Source organism: Papio anubis, chromosome 3 (assembly GCF_008728515.1).
Source record: "Papio anubis isolate 15944 chromosome 3, Panubis1.0, whole genome shotgun sequence".
NCBI classification, from domain to species: domain Eukaryota; kingdom Metazoa; phylum Chordata; class Mammalia; order Primates; family Cercopithecidae; genus Papio; species Papio anubis.
Genome location: NC_044978.1, coordinates 132,393,664 through 132,407,996, shown reverse-complemented (window position 1 = coordinate 132,407,996; position 14,333 = coordinate 132,393,664). Strand labels below are relative to the sequence as shown.

Sequence of the window (14,333 nt, the reverse complement as noted above, 5' to 3'; positions counted from 1 at the left end):
TAATAGCAACAAGGGTTAAGTGAGTACCACCTAGTGGCCAGGAGTGGGTACAAGATGTGTATCACCATATTTTGAACCAGTGAGCAAACTTAAGGCCGCGTTAATGAGAGAGGACCAAGCAAAGGAGAACCCATATGAGTTACACCAGCTGCAGACAGATCAGCAAGGCATCAATCTCCAAAGAGGCAGAGGGCAGCCTAAGACCCTTTACACTGCTATTTCTCCTTCTCTTCCCTTTTACACCCAAGTGCCATACTGGAGAGCTTGGAGGAAGGAGCAGAAATAGAAGACTCAAATATTGAGCATTACTGGAATTTTTTCAACTATTGGATCAGACCAAATGTTAAACCAAATAGGAGTGAAATCAGATTTTCTTCTGTAGCAGTGAGTTAAAGACAACATAAATAAGATCTATTTTTTAATTGATCGTACACAGTAAAAATGGTAAAGTGTACTTACTCTTGGCTTCTAAGTACTAAAGCAATGTGAGATTTAGTCAATCCCTTATATATACAAAGATCCTGAAAAAACACCATTCCTTCTAGTCAGACAACAGAGTAAAGTGGTATGAAGGAAGTAAACAATATTAATTAGGAATTACAACTTACGGTGGTCTAACAGAAAATTACTTTATAAAATGAAAGAATTCTATAACAACCTACAGAGTTCTCTGTGTTGGACTTTGTGAGCAAGAATAACAAAATTCGCAAATCAAACCTACTTGAAACATTTCATTTTACCAGTGTTTTAAATGAAGGTAAATCTTATGTAAGTATTACCTTTTCTTTAAAAAACTCGCCGTCAGACAAGCAGGAGATGAAAATATCATTCTAATTTCACTGTAAAAGTAATAACAAGGGATAAGTCACAACATACCATAAAGCATGCCTTTTAAAAATCTTATTATGTCTGAATAAGTAAATGATGATGTGGAATCATTATTAATGAAAATAACTACTCTCTTAAGAGTCTCCCAAATCCTGGGTATATTTTGTTCATATTATTTCTAAATCTCACCAAAACATTTTACAGTTGATTTGTTCAAGTCATGTAGGTTTAACTAAAGCCTATCCCTGTGAAGACCAAAACTCATAAAACTCCAAAGGGTAAACTATGAAGATATGAAAACAGTCCACCTTATTGACGGCTTTGAGAGCTTTTTTGATTCACTCCTGCAACTCCCTCACCTAGTAAGGCACCTGGGATATCACATGTCCTCCATATATCTATAAATGAGTACATTGATGAACTAGTCACACTTAGAGGCTGTAGAAGAGAATCATGGTCAAATAACAAATACCTTCACAACAAAACCAAAACCTCTATCTTAGGATAAAATTACCAAAGCCTCAGAACCAGATACAAGTGGCTTATAACTTATCAGACAGAGCCACCTTTTAGCCACGTCACATTCAGTACTTCTTCTTTTCACTGCTATCCATTTTTCTGCCATGGACTGGCTAATTCGGCTTATTTCTGGCAGGGTTTTCCCGGGAGCACTTGTGGAACTAGTATCCTTCAGGGAAGGAAAAAACAAGAATGATCAGGAACACACACATTCAGTAGTAAATTACACAGTAAATCATCTGGCATGGGTGGTAAATAGGCCCTGCCGTCTTGGGTGGTAGCATTTGGTGGGAGGAACTTTGGCGTCAGACCAATAGTAGGGCTATTCCACCTCCGAGCCTGGGCCAGTTTGCTTGGTTTGAGCCTTAGTTTCATCATTAAAAAAAAAAAAAAAATGAACACAGGGCTTCGAACAGATACTTGTAAATCAATATTCATTGCAGCATTATTCACAATAGCCAAAAGATGGAAACAACTCATGTCCGTCAACAGATGAATAGATTTTTAAAATATACATAAAAATGAATATTATTCAACCTTAAAGGAATGAAATTCTGGCCGAGCACAGTGGCTCACGCCTGCAATCCCAGCACTTTGGGAGGCTGAGGTGGGCGGATCACCTGAGGTCAGGAGTTTGAGACCAACCCAGTCAACATGGTGAAACCTTGTCTCTACTAAAAATACAAAAAATTAGCCAGGCATGGTGGTGGTCACCTGTAATCCCAGCTACTCAGGAGGCGGAGGCAGGACGATTGAGCCTGGGAGGTGGAGGTTGCAGTGAGATGAGATCGTGCCATTGCACTCCAGCCTGGGCAACAAGCGTGAAGCTCCATCTCAAAAAAAACAAAAAACAAACAACAACAACAAAAAAACAAAGGAATGAAATTCTGACACATGCTACACAACATGGATGAATTTTGAAGACAAGCTAGTGAAATAAGCCAGATGCAAAATGACAAATATTGTATGATTCTACTTATATGAAGTATCTAGAATAGGCACATTCATGGAGACAGAAGGTAGATTCAAGATTACCTAAAGCTGGGGGCGGAGAGGGGGAATGGGGAGTTATTATTTAATAGTTACAGAATTTCTGTTTGGGGTGATGAAAAAGCCTTAGAGTTGGATGAGGTGGATAGTGGTGAGAGTTGCACAATATTATGAAAGTAATTAATGTCACTGTCACTACATTGTATACTTAAAATGATTAAAATGGCAAATTGCATTTATATATATTTTACCACAATAAATAAAAAGATAATAATACCTACCTCTCTGGGTTCTTGTTAAGATTCAATTATAGCAGGTATAAAAAGCTTTGGGTTTATAACAGGCACTCAATAATCGGTTTTCTTGTTCCCTTTATTCACCCACAAGTGTTTACTTTTATGTCTGTAACTCTCAAATTGTTAAGTACATCCAAATCACCTGGTGGGTGATTCTGGTGGGCTTGTTAAAGTAGATTGCTGGGCTCCACCCCATAGTTTCTGATTCAGTGGATCAGGGTAGAGCATAAGAATTTGCATCTAACACATTCTCCAGTGATGCTGATGCTGCTGGTTTGGGGACCACACTTTGAGAACCATCGTTCTATATAATACTTTAGAGCAAATAACCCAGCCAGGGGTGTCAAAAATCACTGTCTGGAAAGAAAAATCCATTTTCAACATAGTCTTCCAGAGGCATTGGTGCTCTAACTTATACCTATGCCTCCACTGCACTTGTTATGAGTCAGGAAATCCTGCATCATTTTGGTTTAATGCTGAAATAAAAGACCCCTTGAAAAAGACAGGTAACCACGGCTCTTAAAGTTCCCTTCAGCTTCTTGATCTGAGTCCTGGGTTTTCCCTGTAGTTTGATCAAGAGGAAGCTTTTTTTCCCCCACATCCCAGGAAACTTGGGACAATGAGGTGCTCCCTCTTGGCACTTACATACCATTTCTTTATTTTCTGCTTCAAAATCCCTAGCTCCTCCCAAATGCACGGCACGAGACTATGTCAGCTACCTCCTCTTCTTTTGTAATCTTCTCCCAATGTCCTGGTCACTCCTCTTCATTCATCGAAAGCTTTGGCACCTTGCTGACTGTCTTCCTCACAGCACGATTCCCATGGTCACCCTTCCTGCCCTCGCTCTTGGTAACTTCAGAATTGATGAACATTATCTATCTCCCATCTTCATCTTTCAATTCTTAATCATCTTCAATCTTTTCCTCTGCTCCACCGCAGCCACACATGCCCTGGATCAGGGTTTCTAAACTGACACTATTGATATTTTGGGTCAGATAACTCTGTTGTGAGCAGTTGTCCTGGGTATCATAGGATGTTTAGTGGCATCACTGGCCTCTGCCTATCAGATGTCAGTAGCAGCCACTCCCAACACCATGCTCTCCCCTAGTTATGACAAACTACAATGTCTCCAGACATTGCCAAATGTTTCCCGGAGCACGAAATCACCCCTAGTTGAAAACCACTGCCCTAGATATAGGTGAGAAGCTGGATGTTATAATTATTAATTGTTCCATCTTCTAAATTTCTACCGGAAATGTTCTCTTCTCTGACCATCATACATCATCTTTCAGATTCACCTCCTTTAGAGTAAAACCCGCAGTCCAAGATTCTTCTGTGCACTGGGATCTCCAATTCATTAGCCCTGTTGTTCGTCCATGATTCATCACCCTCTTTTGTCCCCCTCACCCAGGTTAAATTCCATGGTTCATCACTATAATCACACCTATAACTCTTTTGTCCATTTCCTATTGTACTTACCTAGCAAAATTCCATCTGTAATTAAACTTGACTCTGAATTACTCCAAAATCCAACTGAAGCAGCCTAACATCACTGGAGAAAGCTGCACAACTGTGCAGACTGATTTCACTTTAAGCCTATGACCACAGATTTCAAATGGGCACCTCACACTGTCTATTGGATTCCAAGGCTACCTGCTTTTTCCCTCTCTAAGACAACTGCCGCAACCCTTTCTTTTCTTCCTAAACCTTTCATACTCCTCTGCTTGCTCATGCTTAGATGGGGACCTTGCCTTATGCATCACTGAAAATTGAAGCAACTAAGCAAGAACTAATCACCTTCCCACCATCAACCTACCTGCACCTGCATGTTTCTTATTACAGCAGAATAAATACATCTGTTCATACCCCTCAATCATGCGTTAGATTCTGCTTCCTCTCTCCTACTCTCAGACATTGCTTCTGCAATTTTTCACTCTTTCCTTCTCTTTCTTTTCTTTCTTTTTTTTTTTTTGAGATGGAGTCTCGCTCTGTTGCCTAGGCTGGAGTGCAGTGGCGCAATTTCGGCTCACTGCAACCTCTGCCTCCCGGGTTCACGCCATTCTCTGCCTCAGCCTCCCAAGTAGCTGGGATTACAGGTGCCCACCACCATGCCTGGCTAATTTTTGTATTTTTAATAGAGATGGGGTTTCACCATATTGCCCGGGCTGGTCTTGAACTCCTGACCTCATGATCCACCTGCCTCGGCCTCCCCAAGTGCTGGGATTACAGGCGTGAGCCACCACACCCGGCCTATTCACTCTTTCTTGTGCAGCATGAGAAACCCTCCCACAGTTCTCTACTCTCCTTCACATCAAAATTTCTCAGAGCTGTCAGAGGCATTGTTTGCACTTGTTCCCCTTCTATTCTCTGTCTGGCCCACTCGGGTCAGGTTTCCTTCTCTCTCCTTTGCAATAACACAATCTTACCAAAGCAAAAGTAAACTATGCACTCCTCTTACTTGACCACTCGGCTGTATTTGACAGAACTGGCCACTTTCTCCTTCTGGAAATACAGCAGTCCCCCTTATCCATGGGGGATGTGTGTATTGTATCCACCAAGACCCCCAGTGGATGCCTGAAACCATAAATAGTACCAAACCCCATATAGACTATGTTTTTTCCTATTCATCCATACATATGATCAACTTTAATGTATAAATCAAGCACAGTAAGAGATTAATACCAACAACTAATAAAATGAAACAATTATAACAATTTACTGTAATAAAACATATGTAAATGTGGTGCCCCTCTCTTTCTCTCAAAATAGCTTATTATACTGTATTCACCCTACTTCTTGTGATGAAGGGATGAAGTGGAATGGCGTGAGATTTCATCATGCCACCCAGAACATGTGATTTAAAATTTACAAGTTGTTTATTTCAGAATTCTCCATTCAGTATTTTTAGACCACAGTTGAATGTGGGTAACTGAAACTGTGAAAAGCAAAACTGTAGATAAGAGGTACTACTGGGAGCCAGGCACAGTGGTGCACACCTGTAATCCCAGCACTTTGCCAGGCCAAGGTGGGCAGATCACTTGAGCTCAAGAGTTCAAGACCAGCCTGAGCAACACGGCAATCCCCATCTCTACAAAAAAAATACAAAAATTAGCTGGGCATTGTGGTGTGAGCCTGTAGCCCTGGCTACTCGGGAGGCTGAGGTGGGAGGATGGCTTACGCCTAGGAATTTGAGGCTGCAGTGAGCCAAGACTCCAGCCTGGGTAACAGAGTGAGACCCTGTCTCAAAACAAACAAAAAAACAACCAACCAACCAACCAAACAAACAAAAACAAAAGAGAGGACCTCCGAACGGGTGCTTTCTTCTCTTGGCTTGTTTGGCCAGCCTCTCCCGATTTTCCTTTCCTCAGAAACTGGTCCTTCTTAATCTGTTTTTCTGGATCCTCCACTGTCTGACCTCTAATGGAGATGCTTGATTTTGTCCCCCTTCTTTTCTCATTTGCACTCTCTCTCTTGGTGAGCTTTCATCCAGGTCCCTGGCTTTAAATCCCGTCTGTGGGTTGATGACTGCCGTGTTTATATTGCATTGCCAGCACCCTTCCTGAGCCCCGCATTCACATATCCAGCTCAGTCTCTAGGTCTCCTTTCCAAGCACATTTCTGATCGGTTCCCCCCTCACATAGCTGACCCCAGCTTACAGAACTGGCTCCATCTTGTAGAGCTCTTCATCCTTTCTTCCTATGGTTCTGCCTCACTGGCCTTCTGTCACACACACCAAACTCATTCTTGCCTCGTAGTCTTTCTGTGTGCAGTTCCCTCTGCTCTGTGCATTCTTTCTCTGGACCTAAGCATGGCTAAAATCTCTGCTCAACTGTCACAGCCTCTACAAGGCCTTTTCTGACAGGCTTTTCTAAAGAACACCACCTCATCAATCTCAAACAATTGATTTGTTTTCTTCAGAGTACTTGTCACTGTCTAATGTAATTTTTTTTTTCTTGAGACAGAGTGTTGCTCTGTGCCCCAGGCTGCAGTACAGTGGCACAATCTCAGCTCACTATAACCTCCACCTCCTGGGTTCAAGCGATTCTCCTGCCTCAGCCTCCCGAGTAGCTGGGTTCAGGCAATTCTCCCGCTTCAGCCTCCCGAGTAGCTCATGCCACCATGCCCGGCTAGTTTTTGTATTTTTACTAGAGATGGCATTTCGCCACATTGGCCAGGCTGGTCTCGAGCTCCAGACCTCAAGTGATCCACCTGCCTCGGTCACCCAAAGTGCTGGGATTACAGGCATGAGGCACCGTGCTGGGCCCCTAATACAATCTTATTTATTTTGCATTCACATATTTATGGTCCGGCCCTGCCTATGGAGTCCAAATGCTATGAATGAGGGTAACCTTGTGTGTATTATTCACTTTTGTCCCAGGCACCAAAAGCAGAGCCTGATATATAAAAGGGTCTCAATTTTTGTTGAGCGGCTGATTGAACGGCTATGATACAGCAACCAAAGTATAGTCTCCTAACTATCCCAGCAGCACAGAAACCTTCGCCTCTGACCACTTTCTGTGCCAGGGACTATAGAAAGGGTCTATTATGTTTCTAATTTGTACTTTTTCCTGTTATCAGGAATGTTCTAAACATCAAGTAACATTCCTGATAACAGGAAAAAGTACAAATTACAAAAATAACTATGAAGGCTTTTGTTTCCATAAAAACACTTCAGAACTCACCCAGAAATGTAATAATAAAATCCCTCCTGTTAACAATTAGGAAGGCACTATAGCATGGTGGATAATGGTGTAAGCTATGGGGTTAGACTGCCTGGATGCGAATCCAGCTCTACCACTTACTAACAGTGCAACTTTGCATAAATTCACCTCTCTGAGACTCAGCTTTTTCAGCAGTAAAATGTGAAAAATAAAATCAACAAGAGTTGATATGAGCATTAAACATCTTGATCCATTTGAAGGACTTCGACTGCTGCCTGACACATGGTGACTGCAGTTAAAATGAGTCATTATTGTTATCTATCACCATTAATTTTATTAAGCAATAAACTTGAGTTGGGGACTCGATGATGTGACCCTTGCAATAGAGGACAGCTGAGACGCTGCACACCGCCCCCTTCACACACACCCCTGCACACTCACACACATGGCAATCCTCCCGTTGAAGGAGGTGCCACTGGGAAACTCCCTACAGGACACCTTCGAAACCCTTTCTTCACAGTCCTGGACAGGGAAAATTCAGTTCCCTCCTTAAGATGGAAACAGCTGCTGTTGACAAAAGTTACGTGTGTATGTGCACTTACATAATGCAAATTCAAACATACACACTTACCAATAAAGAAAAAAGAAATCTGAAATGGTGGTGGGCGGGGGGGTGTCTAATCTGTTAGGAAAGTTAACAAATAAGGAAATGAGAATTATGTAATATTTTTTCATAAGCATTCTAATACAGGACCTTATTGTTTTAGTAAAACGCCTGAATATATATGAATAATACAGTATTTCAAATACTGCTGTGATATCTTGAGAAAAAATAATTTTTAAGAGGAACAAAAAGTATAATAGATACCTGATGAGTTGTCACAAAGTTGGCATATGTTCCAGCAAAAATGTGTTTGACTTGAACATCCACGAGGTCTAAAAGAGAGTCATAAATCCATGCTTAAGAGTTTTTAGAAGTAAAAATAAATCTGATGTATTACCAAGCCAAATTTACTTACTTACTGGCAATTTATATTCTCCTAAACGGATTTTGACTATAAACGCATAAAAGATTAATTTTTTTCTTTTTTTCCCTCACATCATATTGAAATAAAAGATCAGTTTTGATCAGATTACATGTCATATATTCACTTAGTCTAAAATTTAGTTTTTCATGCACTTGCATAATGCAGCCATGTGGCCATGCTTTAGAAGACATTTGATTAAATATATAAAAGTGCATTGTTCTGGTTGCTTCTTTACTTTCTTAATAAACTTGCTTTCACTTTATGGAAAAAAAAAGTGTATTGTTCTGATGCTTACGTAATCAAGTTAGGATCCTCTTCTGTATTACCTTAATCTTTTTAATTTTATTATTTTATTTTATTTTATTTTATTTTATTTTATTTTATTTTATTTTATTTTATTGAGACAGAATCTCACGCTGTTGCCCAGGCTGGACGATCTCAGCTCACTGCAACCTCCACCTCCTCGGTTCAAGCAGTTCTCCTGCCTCAGCCTCCCGAGTAGCTGAGATTGCAGGTTTGCACAACCACGCCCGGCTAATTTTTGTATTTTTAGTAGAGACGGGTTTCACCATGTTGGCCAGGCTGGTCTTGAACTTACCTTAATCTTTAGAAATGATTACCAAATACCCTAAGATTCACTGCATAAGAAAAAAATGCACTACATATATATATACACACACACATATACATATACACATACACACACATATATATGTGTGTGTGTATATGTACACATATATATGTGTATGTGTATATGTATATGTGTGTGTGTATATATATGTAGTGCATATATGTGTGTGTATGTGTATATATATGTAGTGCATATATATATGTGTGTGTATGTGTATATGTATATGTGTGTCTGTGTGTGTGTGTGTGTGTGTGTATATATATATATAAAGTAAAAGTACAGCCAGGTGCGGTGGCTCACGCCTGTAATCCCAGCACTTTAGGAGGCTGAGGCAGGTAGATCACCTGAGGTCGGGAGTTCAAGACCAGTCTGATCAACATGGAGAAACCCCATCTCTACTAAAAATACAGAATTAGCCAGGCTTGGTGGCACATGCCTGTAATCCCAGCTACTCAGGAGGCTGAGGCAGGAGAATCGCTTGAACCTGGGAGGCGGAGATTGTGGTGAGCCGAGATCAGGTCATTGCACTCCAGCCTGGGCAACAAGAGTGAAACTCTGTCTCAAAAAAATATAAAAGTACTAGGGAAACTACAGTTCTGTAGGATCCTTTGAAAGATACTAGTTCTCCTCCAGTGGCACTGATGAACACAAAATCATGAATTAGTGGGATTCATACCTTCAGCAGAAATCAGGCATCTAATGTCAAAGTTCTCTGTCAGGGCCTCTGGATGAGTTGGCTTGCTTGTGTCACTTGGTCCATGACCAAAAGATACCACTTGACCAGTGGTGTGCACATATGCAAGGGTGTGATAACTACAGGAGAGAGAAAACACCATAATGAAGACTAAGGCACTCATGGCTTTTGAGAAAGATGATGTTCCTTAACATAAAATAACAAACACAAAAAACCAATTTGCTTTTACTAAGCACCCAGCTCCCTTATCACAATATCAGTGGTAGAGGGCATCAAAGGATGTGGCTAAGCAGACGGCCAGTCAATATTAACTTACTATTAATCCTAAAAATAGAATGTTATTGATGGTTCTTTACTATGGTTTCTATCATTTGTGTTTTAAATGCAGGCATTTCTATTTTTTTGTTTTTTTTTAATGCATTGGGTAGATATTTAAACACTCAAAGTGTCCTCATAATTAGGTTATGCAGAACTCTGAATATATATGTAAATATATATATTATTCTTCTTCTGCATCATGAGATTAATTTACTTTAATTTTGTCTTATCAACTTAAGCAGGAAAGCTCTGCTATTTTTATCAATCTACTTCCCATCCTCCAGCACCTGGTACAGTGTTCTCTACACAGTAGACTTCCAATTATTTCTTATTAAATAAATAAAATACCTAGAATAAAGATTAAAAACTGAAAGATTAAACTATATTTGAAATAAGTAAATTTTCAGGCAGGAAAATGCTCTATAAAAACAGCAACCATATATTTTAGGGTTTTAAGGTTTGATAACATTCCATGTGAGTCATTTCTAAGTAATAAAATATAACACTTTCTACACATGCTAAGAAAAAGAAGAAGAAGAAGCCTATTACCTTCCGCAATCTATCTGCGAAACTAGGCCATCAATTCTTTCCACAAGTTGTGGACCTCTCTTCTCAGGAGTGGGGCTGTATCCCAGCTGTCCAGAGCTATTGTCTCCAAATGTGAACACTTTCCCATCCTGCTTAACAAAGGAAGAATCAAATTAATTTCAGGTTTAAAAAGGTAACTAAAAGCTTACTGATTAAGTGTCTTACAAGAGTTAATATGGGAGCACTCTGTGAAACACAAGCTCTACATAAATAGGAGAGATCCTTTATTCTTTCTAATAGTGTATGTTGAGTTAACACATTAAACATGAAAAATCGCTGGGGTCAGGCACACTAGCTCACACCTGTAATCCCAGCACTTTGGGAGGCTATGGCAGGAGGATTGCTTGAGGCCAGGAGTTTGAGACTAGCCTGGCCAATACAGCAAGACCCCATCTCTACACAATTAAAAAAAAAACATCATTAGCATTTCCTTAAAAACTGGGCACCTTGGTGATGTATTGTACAGCATGGTGACTAGAGTTAATAATGTGTTTCATATATGAAAATTACTAAGAGAGCAGATCTTAAAGATTCTAACCAGAAAAAAAGATAATTCTGTGAGGTGATGCATATGTTAACTAGCTTGATTATGGTAATCATTTCACAATGTACACATGGATCAAAACATCATGTTGTACAGCATAAACATACACAATTTTTATTTGTCAACTGTACCATAATAAAGCTGGAAAAGGAAAGAATTAGGTACTTAATAAGTCTTTATTGAATGAATAGGTGGACGAATTCACTGGTTCAAGAGTAAAACCAACATTTAAGTATGAGGTTGAATTTATTTGAGCATTTTCCTAAAAATACTGTCTTCCCAAAATATTCTATGATTACAAACAACTCTAGCTTTCTCTTTATTTCTATTTATTCTATTTAATTCTATTTATTCTTTATATTATGAATAATATAATCCAAACAATTGAGGGTTTTCTAATTTAAGATATGCATTTAAAACAAACAATAAAAATAATTGGGGGCATATAGTTTTTAAGCAAACATTTCAACTACACAAGCAGTTTTCAAGTCTATTCCTTATGGCTCCAGAAGGAATCCATCCCTTTGGAATATTATTGTATGGTAAGGACAAGAATGGGAAGAAAACATTCAGGAAGCTGGGTCGTAACTATGCCAAGCAAGAAATGAAATGAAATAATATTCTAGTCTGTAAAGTGGGTTATTGAAAACTGTAAAAATTACTTTGTTGCTTCTATACTAATTTTTATCTGTAGAATCACATTGTCAATGAATAATTGCTAAAGGGGCCTGGCACAGTGGGTCATGCCTGTAATCTCAACACTTTGGGAGGCTGAAGTGGGTGGATTATTTGAGGTCAGGAGTTCAATACCAGCGTGGTCAACATGGTGAAAACCTGTTTCTACTAAAAATACAAAAATTAGCCTAGCATAGTGGCAGGCGCCTGTAATCCCAGCCACTTGGGAGGCTGAGGCAGGAGAATTGCTTGAACCTGGAAGGCGGTGGTTGCAGTGAGCCGAGATTGCACCACTGCACTCCAACCTGAGCGACAGAGCAAGACTCTGTCTCAAAAATAAAAAAATAAATAATAATAATAATAATAATTGCTAAAAGGGATTAGTTCCTGTATTTACCTAACTTTTTTTTTTTTTGTAGACAGGAGAGTCTCGCTGTGTCAACCAGGCTGGAGTGTGGTGGCAAGATCTTGGCTCACTGCAACCTCTGATTCCTGGTTCCATTGATTCTCCTGCCTCAGCCTCCCAAGTAACTGGGATTACAGGCGCCCGTCACCACACCCAGCTAATTTTTGTATTTTTAGTAGAGATGGGATTTCACTATGTTGGCCAGGCTGGTCTTGAACTCCTGACCTCGTGATCCACCCATCTCGGCCTCCCAAAGTGCTGGGATTATAGGCGTGAGCCACCCCACCCGGCTATTAACCTAATTTAGTAGGTATCTAAAGATATTTCCTAAAGCTGAAATTAGCTTTGGTTATAGGATCTTGAAAACCTTATGATTTATATTTGGTTCACATCTCCTCTTTAGATATGTGTACACTGAATGGCTCTGTCTAGATATTAGTATATATATCTTATGCTACAGTCTGAATGTCTGCATTCCCCCAGAATTCATAGGCTGAAATCCTAACCCTCAATGCCATGATATTAGGAGATGGGGCCTTTGATAGATGATTAGGTCATGAAGACAGAACCCTCAAGAATGGGATTAGTGCCCTCACAAAAGAGGCCCAAGAAGGACCCCTCACCCCCTTCACTATGTGAGGACACTGTGAAAATATGGTATCTATGAATGAGAAGTTTGGCCCTCATCAGACATCAAATCTGCTAGCACCTTGATTTTGGACTTTCCAGCCTCCAGAACTATGAGAAATAGGTCTCTGCTGTTTATAAGCCACTCTTTTTATGGTATTTTGTTATAGTGGCCCAAATGGGCTAAGGTCTCTGGCTTTCAGCAATAATTAGTACATATGTACCTTGTTAACATTTCTCTGGAACTTAAAAAAATAGCAACACATTTTAGATTACCTGGATAAGCACCGCAGTGTGCTCATCACCACAGCTGATATAAATCACACCTAGATTCTTCAGTGCACCAATTGAGAGAGGCTTGTTGCTTTGCACTGTTGAAAGAAAGCAGCATCTCTAGAGTATAAGAAACAGACTCAGATTTCATGACTATTTACATTTTTTACATTTTAATATCTTTTTATATTTTTTTATGTAACAGATATATTTTATTATTCTTAAAATTCACTAACACACTTTTCAGATTTCATGAGTATTTATATTTTTAATATCTTTTTATATTTTTCATGTAAGGGGTATCTTTTATATCTTTTATTATTTTTATAATTCATTAACATAATTTTAAAAGTAAACAATCCAAAGTATAAGACAGAGGAAAAACCCTACCTTGGGAAAGAAAAAATTAAGTGCCCTTTAACATTTATTTCTGGAAGCTATCTCATCTTCTGGAATGCCCGAGGCTATTGACCTAGAAAGCTAAGCTTCAAGACCCTCATGCCTGATACTACTGCCATTGTGTTGTATTCATTTGTCAACTTAAAATAACAACAGAGAGGCTCTCAAAGAACAAGTTTATTTGGGAATGAATGATGGGATTACAATCCGGGATATGCATGTCATAGCAGGCCATGGGCATATCTGGGAAGGTTGAGGCAAGCGGGAACTTCTAGAGGCAAAAAGGAAAAATACACGAAGCTTATTTTGAAACAGAAGTTCATTGGTTACAAGGACTTATTGCAGGCAGTGACATGTGCACTGGCCATTGCTAGGAGAGGGTCTTCACAGAAGCTACCCTGACTGCAAGGTTGCCATTTAGTAAGGTTACTTGCAAGGCTGCAGTTCGGAAACACTGTTACTGGAAAGATGTCCTCATAGAAGTGGCCTTAACTGCAAGGTTGTGGTTTTGGTAGAGTCCTCTGGGATAGTTATTATCAGGCGGATCTGTGTGAGGATCCTCCCTTCATGCCCCGCCCCCCCGCCTCCCAACTCCATTTTATTAGGGTTTGAAATAAGTGACTCCATATTGATTCTGACAATTTTCACATATTTCTGTCACACGATAGGTGCTCTGCAAATGTATTATAAAAATTGAAAAGATAAGAAAAACTGGCTGGGCATGGTGGCTCACACCTGTAATCCCAGTACTTTGGGAGATTGAGGCGGGTGGATCACTTGAGCGCATTGGGATGTTCAAAGGATCCCAGCACTGGGCAGACATGGTGAAACCCCAAGGCTATTGACCTAGACAGCT

The 14,333-nt window shown here is 39.8% G+C and overlaps 1 protein-coding gene across 5 annotated transcripts in view; it reads right to left on the bottom strand.

Moving 5' to 3' along the window:
* Positions 1-14,333, bottom strand: part of HERC6 (HECT and RLD domain containing E3 ubiquitin protein ligase family member 6) — a 63,517-nt gene that overhangs the window by 36,949 nt on the left and 12,235 nt on the right. For 4 of the 5 annotated variants that reach the window (XM_031664602.1, XM_031664603.1, XM_031664604.1 and 1 more), the window contains 6 exons: positions 13,082-13,176; positions 10,515-10,645; positions 9,630-9,766; positions 8,163-8,230; positions 1,395-1,516; positions 780-839 (listed from right to left, as the gene is read on the bottom strand). In XM_031664602.1, the coding sequence (XP_031520462.1) occupies positions 780-839; positions 1,395-1,516; positions 8,163-8,230; positions 9,630-9,766; positions 10,515-10,645; positions 13,082-13,176 (613 nt within the window). The remainder of the gene's footprint in view (positions 1-779; positions 840-1,394; positions 1,517-8,162; positions 8,231-9,629; positions 9,767-10,514; positions 10,646-13,081; positions 13,177-14,333) is intronic. The other variant, XM_021938434.2, reaches the window with a different exon arrangement.